The sequence below is a fragment of the Oncorhynchus tshawytscha genome, linkage group LG22, assembly GCF_018296145.1.
Source record: "Oncorhynchus tshawytscha isolate Ot180627B linkage group LG22, Otsh_v2.0, whole genome shotgun sequence".
Taxonomy (NCBI): domain Eukaryota; kingdom Metazoa; phylum Chordata; class Actinopteri; order Salmoniformes; family Salmonidae; genus Oncorhynchus; species Oncorhynchus tshawytscha.
The window spans coordinates 27,885,631-27,902,258 of record NC_056450.1 but is presented as its reverse complement, the minus strand read 5'-3'; the positions used below and the strand labels follow the sequence as shown (position 1 = coordinate 27,902,258).

Here is a 16,628-nt window from a genome sequence, read left to right as displayed (position 1 = left end):
CTCTTTGTCAGCAGTATCTGTATCTTATTGCCCCAGTCCGGCTCCGGGTTGACGTGAACCAAATACACAGATCTAGGATCAGATTTCCCTCCCCCAATCTCAACCTTATCTGTTCAGGGGGAATTATATCTGATTCTGTGTCAGTGGTTAGGGGAAACTTCACCCACTCACATTCATGCAGCTCCTGAGGGAGGTGATCCATAGTGACTGCTTCAGGAGCACTGACGCTATACGCTTCACCGAGGTGACATAGCTACTCTGCCATTTATGGTAGTGCCACCAAGGAATGTCGCTAAAGAATGTCCTGTCTTGTGGACTCTCTTTTGAATGCCTTTGGCTTGTTTTACAGAATGACTAAATAGTTCCTGAGTCACTCAAAAGACCTGGATATTCCCTGGGTTACATTCATAGCTGCTCAAGTAGCTTGGTCTCCTAAGAGACAGACCTGGGACTGCAACGGCACTCAATTCAGCTGTGGAGAATGTATGTGATGTCAGCTCTGAAAGCATCTGGAAACCAGTTAGGTCAGTCAGACTCCAGAACTGGTCTTTCACTGACTGATAGATTGACACATATTAATGAGAAAAGACTAGAAAGCAGTTCTGTTATTATGTTTGTTTGATTGTTCTGTATAAAGTGTATGTGATCACGTTCCTCATTGTCTTTTCATATTGGGTGTGGGGTGTGGGGTGTGGGGTGTGGGGGGGGGGCTTAAAATACCCATAAGTGCCCACAAGGATAGTAAAACAAGAAAATGTATGCCTTGTGGGGACATTTACCACATCCCAATGAGGACAAAGGCTATTTTAAGCTTGGGGGTTAGGTTTAGGGTTAGTGTTAGAATTAGGGTTAGGGTAAGGGGTTAGGTTTGGGTTAAGGTTAGGGTTAGGGTAAGGGTTAGGTTTATTTTAGGGAAATGAGGAATTTTAATGGAAATATATTTTAGGTCCCCACGAGGATAGAAGAACATAACTAGGTGTGTGTGTGTGTGTGTGTGTGTGTGTGTGTGTGTGTGTGTGTGTGTGTGTGTGTGTGTGTGTTTGCGGGCATAAGTATGTGTGTATGTATGTTTAAGTAGGCCCTTTGTACCAGGCCAGCTCACCTTGTTTGACTGAAGAGATAACACCTGTTCTGTAATGATGTTGAACAGCACTTGGGCAATTCCACGCTAACGGAATTATGATTTCAGATTTTTCTCTTTCAAGTGTATTCCAACACTAAAAACCATTGATTTCAAAGTTTAACAAACCATACAACTCTATGCACTTGAACTACTTTGAACCATTTACACAGAACATTTCACAAAAACACATTTATGGGAAGAACTGTGCAGATACAAAGTTTGGTCCCCCTCAGTTTTTTATGCGACCACGTTTTACAAAAATGTCTAAATATCTGCTCAAAATTAAGATTCAAAGATGTCGGCAGAAAGAATGGGGTGTGACATGACACCTTGAGTTTAAAATGATATATTTTGGTACTACAGTATGTGAAGTGGATTTACATCCGGTAATGGAATTACATCATGGATCCCTGATCTGTACAAAGCAGAAGTGCATCATTATGAATATCATTCTGTTCATGGCGATTTATCCTAAATAGGTACACAAAGGTTGAACTATGCAATATACTTATTTAGCATATTTGGGCATTCTTCTACATACGGGCTATTATTGTAATGAGCTTCGCCCCAAACAAGACCATTTGGTTGGTTTGGTCCAGACCAAATCTGAAACAATCATAGACATCTATGTTTCATAAGTTTGAACATCACAGTAGAGTACAGTAGAGTAAGTAAGGTAAAGTAGATATGTTCAGTACAGTAAGGTACAGTAAAGTAGATATGTTCAGTAGAGTATAATACAATACATTATACTGTACTCTACTCTAACATGTCCTACTCTAATTTTCTTTACTGTACAGTTATGTTCTGTACTGTACTGTTCTCAACTGTACAGTGTTGTCCAAACTTGTTAAACATAGTTGTTATGATTGGTTAAGATTTGGCCCGGCCAGGGCGGACTGACCAAATTTCAACTACTTTTCAACATCCATGGATGTGCTGGGAGAGTTGACATTCATTGGAGAGAGAAATAGAGTGGGAGAGAGAAATGGAGAGTGAGATGGAGGGTTTTCCCAGACTGTTGTCACACCCTTGCTTTGACCACCAGATGACAGAAAGAAAACAGTTATGAGCTGAACATAACAGGATGCCAGTGGAAGGGAGGACAGTAGCAGGTGACCCAACTGTGGTTTGGAATGACTATGATTTCCCATTGTAGCCAATTTAACTGCAGTCATTTTCTGTAAATTCCGTTATCGATTTGGTTAGAGTTTTAATCACTTAATAATTAATAAACAAATCTGATATCAGTAAAAACACTACAACTATTTGATAGGTCTACCTTTACTTTTTATTTCTGTGAACTTTCCTTATCCTCCCTCATCCTCCCTCAAGAAATGTGAAAATATCTTAAATATATGTGGGTTTTTGGTAATGGAATTACAAGGCACAAGGCAACGTTTCTTAAATTTACAGAAGGCAAATAGTTTCTCCAAAACGAAGTATAAGTGTTGATATTCGTTGGCAGGGGTCTTCAACATTTATTGTGTTTCGATGTATATCACTTTTTCAGACTTTTCCTGGTAGGTTTTTTATAAGACCCCTTTTCCATCTGTTGGACCAGAAATCAAAGCATTTGTTCATTCCACATTTTTATGGTGGAAAATTGTTGGAAAATGCATATGCCTTAATAATAAACTCTTAGCTTTCATTTGACACCCAATTTGACATGCTCCTCTGAACTTCATGTTGGTGCTCAGGGGTCATTTTACATGGAAATGCACCACTTCAGAGGCTTGAATAAATGGTCGTCGTTGACCGTGGATAGCAGATAAAGAGAATATTGCTTTAGTGATGGTGTCACGTTCTGACCATAGTTCTGTTATTTTATTCTTTGTTTTAGTCTGGTCAGGGCGTGAGTTGGGGTGGGCAGTCTATGTTTGTTTTTCTATGTTGGTTTTTGTGTTCGGCCTAGTATGGTTCTCAATCAGAGGCAGGTGTCGTTAGTTGTCTCTGATTGAGAATCATACTTAGGTAGCCTGGGTTTCACTTTCGGTTTGTGGGTGTTTGTTTCCGTGTGTGTGTTTGGGCCACACGGTACTGTTTTGGTTTTGTTCATTCACGTCATCGTTTATTGTTTTGATTCAGTGTTCAGTGCTTTCTTTAATTAAAATCATCATGAACACTTACCACGCTGCGCTTTGGTCCGATCCTTACTCCTCCTCAGACGAAGAGGAGGAAAGCCGTTACAGATGGGCAGTTTGACAATAGGCCTGTCTGTGTCTTTGGTAATAGTGCAGGGGGGTTGATTTATAAAGCCTGCAAGCAGCCATGTGCCCACTTTCATTCATTACACACACACACACACACACACACACACACACACACACACACACACACACACACACACACACACACACACACACACACACACACACACACACACACACTCTCAGAACCCTCAGAATAACTGAGGCCTACTCTTATGTAAGCTGCCTTTCCCCTAAACTCTAGCCTCTCTCTCTCTCTCTCTGGGTGTGGGTCCCTCCATTCCCTCCCTTCCTCCCTCCCCCACAGTCCCTCATTAAAGCCTTTTATTCATCCCCCTGCCCTCCCTTCTCCTTCTCTCTAGATCCTCCTCTCCCTCCCTCAATTCAATTCTGTACAGAGGCTCTTTGGCAGCCCCCTCCTGCTTTCCCCCTACGTGCCCCGCTTCGCTTCTCCCCCTAATTGGTTGTGAGCCGTTGGTATACAAACACACACACACACACACTTCTGCATTACGGTCTTGTTGGTCATATGACTGTATAATCTGAAAAGGGGTTTATGGTGTAGCTGTTTTTCAGCTAAAACTGATTCTGTTTCCTCAGATAGAAAACCTAGTCAGCCTTAATCAAATGAACAACACTGGTTTTGTTTAGTACTGTGACATCATGTTTTCTACAGTATGTGGATGTGTGTTGAGTAACATCAGGCCCAGTGGCAGTATCCAGTAGGAACAGAGATGAGATCATAGGCTTCTGATGCAAGGCTAATTGGGATTTAAGGCAGATGATTTTCTAAGAGATGTGTTAAAATGAAAGCAGGGCATTCTGACTGTGAGAGTTGATTGGCTGAGAGTTTAATTTAATCAAAGCTCATTGGTCGTGGTATGCAGGCTATGTGAGGTAGTTGTTTTCAGTGTGCTTGCCGTCAGTGCTCATTGGCTGTGACATTGAACCTGTGGAAGATAATTGGCTCAGCCTTGACAGTTTGTTTCTACCCTTATGAGATGTTTTCTCCATCAGATAGCCAACTGCGGAATTTCACTGGCCCAAAAACTGTCAGAATAAAATACTTTCCCTCTTCACCCCTTCCCTGTTCGCTCGCTCCCTCTCTCGCTTCCCTCTCTCCCTCCCTCTTGTTCTTTCGCTCACACACACAGTGACAGCTCCTGGAGGGCTCTTTTCTCCTCCCTGCTCCCTCGATCCCCTCACATCCGTCCTCAGGGTCTGTCTTTCTCTCTTTTTCTCTCTCAGTAGATTTTACACCCTGTGGACTCTGAAAACTTAACCCTGCGTTCAAACTGCAGTCAACTCTGCCTTCGGTTAACCCTACGTTCAATCTTCTGTCAGTCCTTCCTTCGGTTAACCCTGCGTTCAAACTGCAGTCAACTTTATTCAGTTCAACTGTCACTTCTTGTCATTCCGAGCCTTCATCAGGACCACCCGACGCTGCGAGGAGTACTTGTTCTTCCAGGAGCGCTGTGCCCTATGGTGTTGTGTTCGCTGAAGCATGTGTGTGTGTGCTCCATAGGCTTGGCGTTAGCTGGACTCTCTCTCCTCTCCGTAGGCTGTGTGATCAGTGAAGCATGGATTCAGCAGAGCTGCTGCTCTATCAGTCTCTCAGGCTGTCAGCAGGACAGGCTGATAGCAGGACAGGCTGATAGCAGGGTCTCCTAGGGCTGTGGACTCCGTGGTGACTGTGGTCTCTGGATTTCGTTCTCTGTCTGAAAGTGGGGTCTGGTGTTGGATGGGCTGGTTGAGCAGTGGACTCTGCTTGTGATGAAGGCCCTGTGCTGGACAGTGGACTCTGCTTGTGATGAAGGCCCTGTGCTGGACAGTGGACTCTGCCTCAGTGGATCAGCCTTGATACATTCCTTTGGCTTCTTTGTCTAGTGGACCTTAGACCCTCTTTTTTTATTCCCTGTGTGAAGTGGACTTTGTTCCAAGAGGACCTGTTAGTGAGTCTGTCCAATGTGGCTGTGGGCATCTCCTATGGGCCAGACTGATGCCTCCTTTCCCTCTGAGGTGTCAATGAGGCTGTGTGAGGCTCCGTGCACCCCCCCATCATGGAGGTCATCTTCAACCTGATAACTGCTGACCCCTCTCCACCTCCTTCCCCCACAACCGTGAGTCTCCATCTGTATACAGCGTGTGCCTGTGTGTGTTCATCTGTGTTGGACCTCACAGCATGTGCACGTACATCTCTAAATGTTGTCGTTCATTTAATATGCATGTGTTCACATCCATGTGGGTATCCCTCCAAATGCAGCGTCTATGAGTGTTAATGTGTCTACAATGTATCAAAGTGTCCTTGCATTACATGAACCAGTACATACCCATTTTGAAATCCTAACAGCGCATTTGATTTGAGCTGTGAGTTGCGGGTAGAGTCCAGAGGCCTGTACTGAGAGGCTTTGAGAGGACGTCATGGGGACTGAAAGCCTGTGTTGTGATGGCTGGGCTGGGCTAAGCCATAATGTTTCAACAGGCTCCCAGTTTAGTTTAGTTTAGTCTTGTGTGGTTTTTTTCCTGTTGGAAGTGGACACAACAGGCTTTTCTCCCAGACCCGCTGAATTCCTCCACACAACAAAAGTTAGCTGCTGGTGAGCTCTCTGTGTGTGTGTGTGTGTGTGTGTGTGTGTGTGTGTGTGTGTGTGTAAATCACTGCATGCCCAGCGTCACACAGAGTTATGTAATTGTCCCTAGCTATTGAATGGACCTCATTGTTGTCCGATTCGAACCCCTTAAAGGCACACAAAAAGCGGATTTCCATTCAAAACTGTCCTTCCTCAATATCAGAGCTGCTTAATTTGGCAGGGCTGGGTGGGAACTGAGACCATCAGGAAAGAAGAGGAGAGGAGGAAAAAGGGAAGAAAAGAGCAGAGAGAGTATACATTTGGAAGAAGAGCAGAAGAGGGATGAAGAGAGGAGAAGGGAAGAGAGTGGGGGAGTGGAGAACGGGAGAGGAGAGGCATTGGGAACTTGTGTTGATGAGTTTGGCTTGCACTGCTCTAGAGAGGGGAATTCCAGATCCTTAGCCCAACACAGTGTCTCCCAGTCTGCCAACTCATAGTGAGCTATGCAGTAAGATCTCCCTAGTCCTAGAATAGTCCTACACTGTAAGGTCTGCTGTGTACATTCTACTGCTAAATCATTTATTAAGATAATTTTGACATGGAACACTCACATGCTCTGATGTTCTAGCTAGACTTAATTCAGGTGTCCTGAGGTCTTGGCACACTCACACACTCACACACTCACTCTCACACACACACACATCAGTCTTGTCAGTTCTAATCAGTCCTATCAGATCTGTGATCTCTCTGAGTCAAGAATAGACCCACATTCACAAAACATGGACAAACTTTCCTTAACCTGTGAAGGTTTCATTGAAACATATTGTATCTTATCATTTTTTGAGAAAGAAAGTCGATATGACAGAGGTTGAGTGAATAATGTTCTTGTGAATCCTTTGTGTCTCTGTAACTCTTTTGGGCTGTTTACCAGAACAGTTAGGAGGACGGAGTTTATTTGTTGTGTTTGGGGTCATGACTGAGTGATCAAGTTTCAGCTGGATTAATCATACTGTAATTATAGATGGGTTTCTATGGCAACCCATAAGATTATGTTCATTTCCCAGCGTTATCAGATGCAAACATGTTGAATGAAGAAATGCCAGAATTTCTCATTAGCACACACAAACATATGGACATAGAAACTGCCAAATATGCGAAGCAAGGCGAAAGAACGTAAAATGTCATGCGAGGTAAAGACCACCCTCAAGACTAGATCAGTATAAAAGACCACAGGCCTCATTTATCAACCATGCATATGCTCAAATCTGTGCGGAAACTATTTCCACGCGGTGTGAGATAAATCAATATGAATGTTTGCTTGAGAGTGTGTGTAAATTTACTCAAAGCCATTACTATGCATAGGCCAAGTGGTGGGAAAGGGAACTGCTTGTCAAACGTACCCTAGTGAATGGGGAAAATATATGTTGAAATTGTGAGTAATAATACAAATATTTTTTAAGTGATTTCATTATATTTCCATTGTGATTTCATGCAACATATTGTGACAGGTTATCATTTTATTTGACCACTTCCGTGCATTTGTTACAATAATCATTCATATGAAGTGCAGTAATTTGTTAAATTAGAGGCACGTGTGAAAGTGAAACCATTGAAATGCTATGAAAGACTGAGATAATGAGAAATCAAATGAGATGAGATGGCTGATCTTGCTCTGTTGAAAGATTTGGCATTTAACAGAGATGGTTGATCTTGCTCTGTTTTGGCAATTCACAGAGAGCCTGTTTTTAGAGACAGGTGGGACTTTTTTTTTGCAGAAGGTACAGATTGACTCATCAGATATCGTTTCCAAAACCAATCTTTAAGGATTGTTGCGAGGATTTAAGACCTACTTTAGAAAGGCACATGTCATTCCGGTGCACATCCAAGTGCTAATCAACCATCAGGTTTTTGGCAAAGGGCACTTTGATCAGCATCTTACAGCCCTCGATAAGCCAATGTTTTGGATGCAATCATCAGCAAAATGAACAGTTACATACAATTTCCATACACCATCGCACAACAGGTTGAAGTCTAGGTTTTTTTTTGCCATTCATGGGTTCCCAAATACAAATGGAGCAATGATAGGTTATGTGATGCGCAAAAGACACTGCTGAATGTGGTGGTCAGGTGGAACGCACGACTCGTTCATCCTGCAGGACAGCAATGATGACCTATAGGCCTACACTCTTAGAAAAAAGGAGCTATCTAGAACCTAAAAGGGTTCTTTGGCTGTCCCCATAGGATAACCATTTGAAGAACACTATTTGGTTCCAAGTAGAACACTTTAGGTTCCAGGTAGAATCCTTTTTGGTTCCATGCAGAACCCTTTCCACAGAGGGTTCTACCTGGAGCTAAAAAGGGTTCTACATAGAGCCAAAAAAGGTTATTCTATGGGGACAGCCGAATAAACCTTTTGGAACCCTTTTTTCTAAGAGTGTACAGGAGGGAGTTGTTGAGGATGGATGGCTTATTGGTGAGTGTTGCCTACTCATTTGAGGTATATTTACCATTGCTAAAGCAACTTGAATTGTCCTAATGGTCCTCTCTTTGTAGCTATGTTTTATTTTTACTGGTCAAGCCACAACTGAGCGAGCCAAATATAACCTTTTGGTTGTATTCCATCTCTGACACTAGCACCTCTCTTTAAGTCTCTTAAAAAAATGTTTTGTTATCTTTTTTTGGTTGCACCATTGTATTTCATGATATGGTGTTGTATATTCCCACGGGCTTTAAATGGATGATTTTGACCATATATGGTTAATTAGAGGTGTTTTGGAATTAAAATAGTCAAGGTTGTGGACAAGAACTGAGGCTGAGAACAATTGATATTTATCAATGGTTATCTCCTACTGGTGTGCGTATGATGCTTGTAGGATTGTTTAATAAATCACACTTTTTCATTGTGTACTAATGTTCTATTCCATTTGTAAGTAGTATTTTAGAATAGGCAATATTGATAAATGAGGCCCCAGATGAGTAAATATCTGACATGTGGTGGATCTGGAGATGGCCTCTCACGTCAGCATCTCTCTGTTGGCTGGGCTCCCCACTTGTGCCATCAAACCCTTGCAACTTATTCAGAATGCTGCAGGCCACCTGGGGTTCAACCTTCTTCAAGACCCTGGTGCTTGGCTACAGAGCAGCAAGGGGAACTGCCCCTCCCTACCGTCAGGCTATACTCAAACCCTACATCCCAACCCGGGTACTCTGTTCTGCCACCTCTGGTGTCTTGTCCGCCCCACCCCTATGGGAGGTCAGCTCCCACTTAGCCTAGTCAAAGGTGTGATATGTGATTGTCCCACCTAGTTATCTTTAGATGGAATGCACTAATTGTAAGTCACTCTGGATAAGAGCGTCTGCTAAATGACTAAGATGTAAATGACCCAGAAGCCATTAGGGGTCTTTCCTGGTGTCCATCAGGCAGGTCAACCAGATACTAGTAAGATTAGTGTTCATCTGTGGGGCGGGGGTCCACCCAAACCTTCCCCCAGCCTCCCTAACAGGGTGTGCCTGTTTGTCCAGGGACTGGTTGGTTGTGTAACAGCTACTGATCCAGGCAAAGCTGGTCAGCACCCTAAGAAACCAGGACTGGCTTACAAAGATCCACCACAGGCCTGGGAAATGTCATAATCCTACACACACACACACACACACACACTTACAACACTAATGTTTATAAAACACACACCGCATGCAGTAGGACCACATACCGACCCCGCAGGTCAGGACTGTCTCTTACAGTAAGTGGTTCACTGGTGGGGTCATCCTCTTATAGAAGTAGTCCTGTCATCTTTCCTCTGCCCTCTCTCACCTCTCCTCTCGACACCACTTACTCTTCTCCTCTCTGTATTCCCCTTCTCAAACCTCCCCTGTTACACTTATCTACACAAAGACACATTCCTATCCACATTTCTGATTCCGATCTGTGATATGGTGGGTTCTGGGAGATTGAATTTAAGCATGTTTAGTTGAAGTCTAGATGTGTAGAGAAAGTGATTCAGGTGTCGATCTTGCATAATCATGTGAATGTGAAATCCTTGTTAAGATATGGATATGAAGTTGGGTTTTCTTCTGTTATGTTTAGCACTGGGTCATGAGGCTTGAATAAATATCAGTTATGAAATTCTACTGTATATGTATATTTAGAATAAACTGTATTACAACATGACTTTGGCTAACTTTACACCTGGGCTTAAACTGTTTGAAATGTCAACATTGTTGACCTAGAATGAAGCCACAAGACTAGTCTCTCTCTCTCTCTCTCTCTGTCTCTCTCTCTGTCTCTCTCTCTGTCTCTGTCTCTCTCTCTGTCTCTCTCTCTGTCTCTCTCTCTGTCTCTCTCTCTCTCTCTCTCTCTCTGTCTCTCTCTCTGTCTCTCTCTCTGTCTCTCTCTCTGTCTCTCTCTCTCTGTCTCTCTCTCTGTCTCTCTCTCTCTCTGTCTGTCTCTCTCTGTCTCTCTGTCTCTCTCTCCATCTCTCTCTCTGTCTCTCTCTCTCTCCATCTCTCTCTCTGTCTCTCTCTCTCTGTCTCTCTCTCTCTCTCTCTCTCTCTGTCTCTCTCTCTGTCTCTCTCTCTGTCTCTCTCTCTGTCTCTCTCTCTCTGTCTCTCTCTCTGTCTCTCTCTCTCTGTCTCTCTCTCTCTGTCTGTCTCTCTCTGTCTCTCTGTCTCTCTCTCCATCTCTCTCTGTCTCTCTCTCTCTCTGACTCTCTCTCTGTCTCTGTCTCTCTCTCTGTCTCTCTCTCTGTCTCTCTCTCTGTCTCTCTCTCTCTCTCTCTGTCTCTCTCTCTCTCTGTCTCTCTATCTCTCTCTGTCTCTCTCTCTATCTCTCTCTCTGTCTCTCTCTCTGTGTCTCTCTCTCTGTCTCTCTCTCTCTGTGTCTCTCTCTCTCTCTCTCTCTCTCTCTGTCTCTGTCTCTCTCTCTCTCTCTCTCTCTCTATTTAGCAGTCAGGTCATTGAGTGTGCGGGTGGGTTTGAGCGTTAGGGTAATTAACAGAGTTTTACCTTAGTTACTGTACAATGTTTCATTTCCAGCCTGGGGGTATCCTGTGTTCTCTCCTTGGGTTTCCCTCACAATCTCACATGCAGCGGAGGTACAATGATCTTCTGGGTTCACCTTACTGTATGCTCTGATAAGTGTGATACATGCACTAAACTTGAGCCTGCAGATGGCCAGAGACATTACACACTCTTAGAAAAAAGGTGCTATCAAGACCCTTAAATGGTTCTTTGGCTGTACCCATAAGTGAACCCTTTGAAAACCCTTTTTGGTTGCAGGTACAACCCTTTTTACAGAGGGTTCTACATGGAACCAAACAGGGTTCTCCTATGGGGACAGCGGAAGAACCCTTTTGGAACCCTTTTTTCTAAGAGTGCAGATAATGCACGTGAAATGGGGAACTGCAATTCACTTCGATTTTTGCACTTACCCACTTACTGGTATGTGCACTGATAAGGAATCGACTTATGGCTGACGCGTTAGTTAGGCCAGGGCTACAGGGAATAAATAGGTCCAATCTATGACACACATACTCTATATTACACCATATCATGTACACTATATCATATTGGAACCTATGATGCAGTCAGGGATAAACGTTGCACTATAATCTGAACTGTATGTGCTGTGTGCATGTGTACTGTATACAGACAGAGATATACTCCGTCTAGGTGTAAACAGTAAGGTGTGCTCGTCACAGTTGTACTGAGTTTGGAGTGAGTATATTTTCTCAGTGGCCAAGTACATCTATCTAGCTCTCTCTTTCTCTTTTTCACTCTCTTTCTCTCTCTCTCTCCCTTCCTTCCGCTCTCTGAGGAGATGTTGGCTCAGACTCGGATCATATCTAAATGACTGAATTTCACACTCCAGATTAGTTTCATAACCTTTTACCCCTTGCTTCTGTGGATCAGATGGAACACTGTCACTATGGTAATGTGTTCTGAGTTGGTGTGGATCTCTAGGGCATTTGGAGGAATCTGCTTTTATACAGCCCTTATTAGAGTCTGTCCTCCCTTCCTACTAGCTCATAAATTGTTTATCAAGATAAAATGTAGGTCATACTCTGATAGAGGAGATGGGCATTATGGAATAATGACAGATTATCATGCTCCTTTTGCTGTGTGTGTGTGTGTGTGTGTGTGTGTGTGTGTGTGTGTGTGTGTGTGTGTGTGTGTGTGTGTGTGTGTGTGTGTGTGTGAGAGAGCCCCATGCGTTCTTGCATCTGTACCACCTATATAGTCTTGCTTAGTGTGCATTTTTGGCCAGGTTTATGGGAGTGGATGGATTACTCCTGTGCCAGTCTGTGAGTGTCTCTGAGCTCCTCCTTATCACAGGGAAGCTTGTATCTTTGCGTTGCTTTTCAGGGAACTCTAGGTTCACTGTGGTCAGCTGACTCAACCATTGCTTGGCCTCTCTCCTTTATCTATCTCATAGTTAGCGGCCAGATAGTTATTTTAGTGGGCCGTTTCCAAGGCCACAATTAACCTGTGTCATCATATCTTTGATCTCACTTCTGCAGTTAAAGATATGTAGCCTAGTCTTATCATTGATGACGCACTAGTAGCCTAATGTATGGGGGGGGGGGACACTGTACTGAGCGGTATTTGAAAAGCTTGGGCCTCGTGATCATATTCCAGGTGGCTGAGAATGATGAGTGGAGTAGTTGGTGAGATGCAGCAGTGACCATGATGTTGCGTCAATAGTGTTCATAATGGATATTGGACAAACGGATGATCTAGATAAAGGCCTATGGATTCTCAACAGAACACATCATGTAAGTATATGCGTTATTGTAACATTGACTTGTAAAATGCCCCTACCCAGGTCACTAGTCAACGTCTAACAACAAGTAGATATGTGGTGCCAGTCAAATGCGTTAAATGTAACATTCGATGCCATTGCTGCCCTACTCTACGCACACGGCAGAAAAGTGTTCTCTGATTCATATCCTTGTCAGTCGGTGGCGTGACTCAATTGGGACTTTTCACTTCAGCTCAGGGCCGGCTCCAGGCATAAGCGACAATTAGCTTAGGAACTCAGTCGGGGTCTCAACTTACAGTTGAGCGTTAGAATAGTAGAATACACAAGGTGTAAGTTAAGAATGTGGTTGTGGATCATCAGTTTTTCTCTTGTTTTGTCAGTCACTGACAGTCACTCAATTAGCCATGTCAGCTAACAATTCTTACATTGGTAAGTTAGTCTAGCCAGTTATCTGAACTTGTAGTAATCATGGCCGAATACTGAGCGGGCACGCATGGCATGTGCCCAGGGGCCCTGACCTCCAGGGGGCTCTCATTGATTTTGTAAGTCACTCTCACTCAGATATCATTAACATGGCATAAGTCATTGTAAAATGGTTAGAATTAGCTTTAAAACTGAAAAAAAAATCAAATTTTCCCCATAGCAAAATGAGTAGAATTTCTGTCCTAATAACATGCTTGTTTTCTTCTTGGGCCATTAAGTACTCATTATAAGATTTCTAATTGGTTTAGTTACCTATCTGAGTAATCACGACATAGAGGCTGCTGAAGGCCTATGGCAGGGATCATCAACTAGATTCAGCTGCGGGTTTATTTTTTCTTGGCCTGGGGGCCAGCAAATAATTTGTAGACTGCAGATTGACTGCAAAGAAGCCTAAACGGATATTCATATTAGACTAAAACATAATAATTTCAAATCTTGCTTACATTTGTATATGATCACATATATCTTTCACTATTATGCATGGGAAAACTTTGGAACAGATTTCCTAAATGGAAATCACTTGGAGCTGATTTGCTGGTGTTTTTTATGACCAACTATTATTGTTATTATAATTATTATTTTCAGAAAACTTGTGGGGGGGGGGCAAATAATAATCCTTGCCAGTTGGGGAACCCTGACTTACAGTATAGGTTCAGTGAGACTGATCCTCTGACACCTCACAGTTCAGCTGTCACGAATCGCTTCCAATTCCCACCACTGGTGATTCATGGTAGCCGTAACATCTGTTAAAACGAAGAATGCACTTGGCATCTGAAATGCACCCGATCAAAGGCATGGGCATCAACGTCACTCCACAGGGGGCTTTTTCACACTTTGTTGTTGTGTGTGTGTGTGTGTGTGTGCGTTTATGCGGCATATCTGAAGATGTCAGCCTGGTTGAGCTTGCCCCGCTGACACCTCTCTTCAGCGGCAGCTTGGCACAGAAAGAGAGGCAGAATGAGGGACAGGCAGAGATTTGATACAATCTCATTTCCACACCCAGCAATTTGTGCATTGTTCTGCCTTCTGCACTCTGTTGGTCAGTTTCTCCACCTCTGAGTTAATGACTGTTTTATCAACTGTTTTCAGAATGGAATGATTAAACCCAGATTAAGTTGGGTTTTTATAGGACTAGTTATAACACCAGGGGTTTGTTTCTGTAAATGGGCTACATGTAAAGGTCAAAACGTTGTTGAAGAGGTCAGATTTTATTTTCCTTTCCCCCTTTTTTGGAGAACATCCTATGTTCCATTTTTTTCTGAGAAACAATTTGCATTGTGCAAGTCTTGTCTTTGCCCTTGAGATTGAGCAATCAATATTTCGCAAACTGATGTTGAGGATATGATTAATATTCTAATGTGACAGTGAAAAAGAGAATATTGAGAAAGAAACTAATATTGAAGCTAAACTGGGATACTGTGTTCAAATGAGGAATGCATTTCTCCCCCCTCATAGCCACTCATATTTATCTTGAGACATAAAATCCTTTTGTTCAACTCAAACATTTAAAAAAATGTCTCTCTTATGCACCTGAATTTACCAAGTTGCTTGATATAAATAAACATGAACAATCGATCTTATGTCGCTGACTAAAGTACTGTTCTTGAACACTATCATCGGGACACGAGTGGTTAATGGTTGACGTTTGAGCACCTCTTGCACTTGGCTCGAGGCGGGATTGGAGGATGATGTCACCTCTGTCGCGCGACGGGGAGGGAAGGAGAGTGGGAGGAGCGTCGGGGAGAGGAGGATAGCCAGTTTCAGGTACACTTCAACTTTCACAAGTTTGGAGTGTTGTGTTGTGAGAAACCGGCAAAGCCTCGGAGCGGGATACATTGGGATTTTATAAAAGAAGCTGCTGGACAGATGAAAACTGACTACGGGAATAAGGGAAAATGCATTGGGAACAAGTACTCCGATTGACGAATGGCAAGGTGAGATAGATTAGATTTTGGTTTCGATGTCCCTTGTCCTTTTAAACGTAGCCTATCAGGTGTCTTGGTTTCAATAGACTGCGCATTGTAGTTTCGTAAAGGCGTCTCAAACACCGGAAGCTGTGGTTACAGTGTGGTGCCTGTGCTCAATTAGTCATATTTGTGCAGGCAGGTGAGCAACTGGCCGGTTTTGTATGTCTCAACTTCGACGTGCAAATACTTCCCAGTAAGCAAAACGAAGTTCAAAATACGTATTTTAGACGTATTTTCTAGACTTTGACATCACGTGCATTTCAGCTTTTAAGTGAAAGGCTTGAAGACTTCGTTTTAGGATGTCGAAAATATGTCTTATACACAAATTAACAAAATCTTAAATGAGTGTTGAAAATGGGTATTTTCAGGACATCGAAAATACGTACTTTCCGGACATCGAAGCGACCTCTTATATGGACTTTGAAAAGACACATTTTTAGGATGTTGAAAATATGCATTTTTCAGTCATTGATTCAAATTTGAACTGCACATACATTCTGAATTAAGTAATCATTCAATCACAATAATATAGAAAAGAGGAGCCAAGTGTACATAGCATCGGAATATATATTATAGCTCCCACCTGCCATTTGCACTTAAGTTACAGAATACTTCTCTATTGATAAACTGGGTGAATCAAGATGTAGCCTAGGCCTATCCACAATATAGGTGTAGGTATATTCAATATGAGTGTGTGCATGCATTTAATTATTGAGCTTGTTTTGGCTGATTTCATGGGGCTACAGATGACAAACAATCTATTTCCCTTCCAAATAGAATCAATCTGTTTCCCTTCCATTTGAGACTTCATTTATTGTACTGATCAACAACATTTGTATAGAAGTAGCTTATTTTATAGCAGTGTGCGCTGTCTCTTTAACAAGTAATGAAGGCATTCATGATGCAGTCATTTTGCTGAGACAATAGATCATATTTGGCAGAGACCGAATAAGTGAATGAAAAGCTTTTTGGTGTTAATCAGCTTTGAAATCAGCCTACTTTTTGATTTGTTTGCTGATCAGATGAAAACATGACTGGTTGTGTTCATTTCACATTAAAATGTTATACATTTCTACTGTTAAATTACAGTGGGGCAAAAAAGTATTTAATCAGCCACCAATTGTGCAGGTTCTCCCACTTAAAAGGATGAGAGAGGCCTGTAATTATCATCATAGGTACACTTCAATTATGACAGACCAAATGAGAAAAAAAATCCTGAAAATCACATTGTAGGATTTGTAATGATTTTCACAAACTTATTTGCAAACTATGGTGGAAAATAAGTATTTGGTCACCTACAAACAAGCAAGATTTCTGGCTCTCACAGACCTGTAACTTCTTCTTTCAGAGGCTCCTCTGTCCTCCACTCGTTACCTGTATTAATGGCACCTGTTTGAACTTGTTATCAGTATAAAAGACACCTGTCCACAACTTCAAACAGTCACACTCCAAACTCCACTATGGCGGCGTAGTGTGTTACTGATGGTAGGCCTTTCTGTGAAAAAATTCCTTGTGCAT

The 16,628-nt window shown here is 42.6% G+C and overlaps 1 protein-coding gene across 7 annotated transcripts in view; it reads left to right on the top strand.

The window, feature by feature from the left end:
- The window catches only part of LOC112222241 (transmembrane and coiled-coil domains protein 1), a 124,437-nt gene that overhangs the window by 96,329 nt on the left and 11,480 nt on the right, over positions 1–16,628 (top strand). Inside the window, exon 1 of one of the 7 annotated variants that reach the window (XM_024384966.2) lies at positions 4,481–5,453. The exons of 4 other annotated variants lie outside the window; for them this stretch is intronic. In XM_024384966.2, coding sequence (XP_024240734.1) covers positions 5,394–5,453 — 60 coding nt within the window. In that variant the 5' untranslated portion in view covers positions 4,481–5,393. Of the gene's footprint in view, positions 1–4,480; positions 5,454–12,535; positions 12,674–14,865; positions 15,078–16,628 lie in introns of those variants that run through there. 2 more of the 7 variants (XM_024384965.2, XM_024384967.2) reach the window with 2 other exon arrangements.